We start from the raw sequence: 1389 nt of genomic DNA, 5'->3' as shown, positions 1-1389 counted from the left end.
TCCACATTTAGGGAGAACATGAGGTATTTGTCTGAATCTGGCTTATTCCACTTAATAGGATGACTTACAGATCCCTCCATTTTTCTGTAAATCACAAAATTTTTGGTTTTTTGTTTTGTTTTGTTTGGTGGAACCAGGGACTGAACTCAGGCCCTTGAACTTGCCAGGCAAGCACTTACTCTAGTGAACTATATCTCCCTGGCCCCTTGGTTTTTTTAAAAATAGTTAAATAATATTTCATTATGTATATGCCAATTTGCTTTATATATTCATTTGCTGACAAGTACTTAAGCTGGTTCCCTATTGTGGACACTGCACACTGTGCTATGATAAACAAGGACTTGCAGGTATCAATGTGGTATGCTGAATGTAATTCCTTCAGACATATACCAATGAGTTCTAGTTTTAGTTTTTTAAGCAAATTCCATATTGGTTTCCACAGTTGTACTAACTTATATCTCACCAGCAGTATACAACGAACGGTTCCTTTTCCCCTGCATCCTTACCAGCATTTAATAGAATTTTGTTCTTGATGGAACATACAAATCCTGAGACTTCTAAGCTATAAGAGCACCACTTAAAAAAAAAAAAGAAAGAGCACCACTAATAGTGATGGTTCTAGCAGTCAAACTTACATGCTATTTTTAGCTGTCTATTTTATCTTTACCTGGGAACAGGTGGAGGGGGAGGTGCAGCTCCCCGGCCTCTGACTGGCACCCCACGTCCACGAGAGGGCTCAGGTACTCCATTTAAGTATGATAGCTCTAGAAATTGTTCCTGGCAGATATCATCCATCATATCCTGGGAATGAAAGACAAGTATTACACAACATCTACTCTGTCTACAGGAAAGTCATCTGGCTCACTTGAGTCTTGGATACTAAGAATGAGCAATAAAAGCCCAGATGAAGTCTCAGGTCACTCATTCTCTTAAGCTGAATGGCACTCCACCTGTCACTACTTTGAGGAAAGCGTAGATGGTGAGTAAACCCACCATTATTGTGACGGTGCACTTCAGGATGGGCTCCCTCCCTAGCTCTCCAGATCATTTCCATCTTCTATCATAACCTCCTTTCAAGTGATGTTGAACAACCTATAGTTCAGAGCCTGGCCATACTTTCACATATCCATTTTCTGCAAATAGTTCTCTTTTCCTGGAATCATAAAAGCTGCTACAATTAACTGAGTTCTATGAACTAGGAAATAATAAGCTTTATAGAGATTTTTCAGTTAATCTTCAAAATAATCATATGCAGACCTTCCCATTTTAGTCAAGAAAGCAAGATTCAGGAAGTACAAATCAATCAGCCTAAGAACATGGCACTCTCAAGATGTGAATATAGGGCTGGTGAGATGGCTCAGTGGTCTAAAGCACCTACTTAGAACAAAC

At 39.4% G+C, this 1389-nt stretch overlaps 1 protein-coding gene across 1 annotated transcript in view; it reads right to left on the bottom strand.

The window, feature by feature from the left end:
• Khdrbs1 (KH RNA binding domain containing, signal transduction associated 1) overlaps positions 1–1389 on the bottom strand; it is a 37360-nt gene that overhangs the window by 8836 nt on the left and 27135 nt on the right. Inside the window, exon 3 of the mRNA XM_004642974.2 lies at positions 668–801. Within this exon, the coding sequence (XP_004643031.1) occupies positions 668–801 (134 nt within the window). The remainder of the gene's footprint in view (positions 1–667; positions 802–1389) is intronic.

This window comes from Octodon degus, unplaced genomic scaffold, assembly GCF_000260255.1.
Source record: "Octodon degus isolate 3935 unplaced genomic scaffold, OctDeg1.0 scaffold00163, whole genome shotgun sequence".
Lineage (NCBI taxonomy): Eukaryota > Metazoa > Chordata > Mammalia > Rodentia > Octodontidae > Octodon > Octodon degus.
The sequence above is the reverse complement of the archived record's forward strand: the minus strand, read 5'-3'. Positions and strand labels throughout refer to the sequence as shown.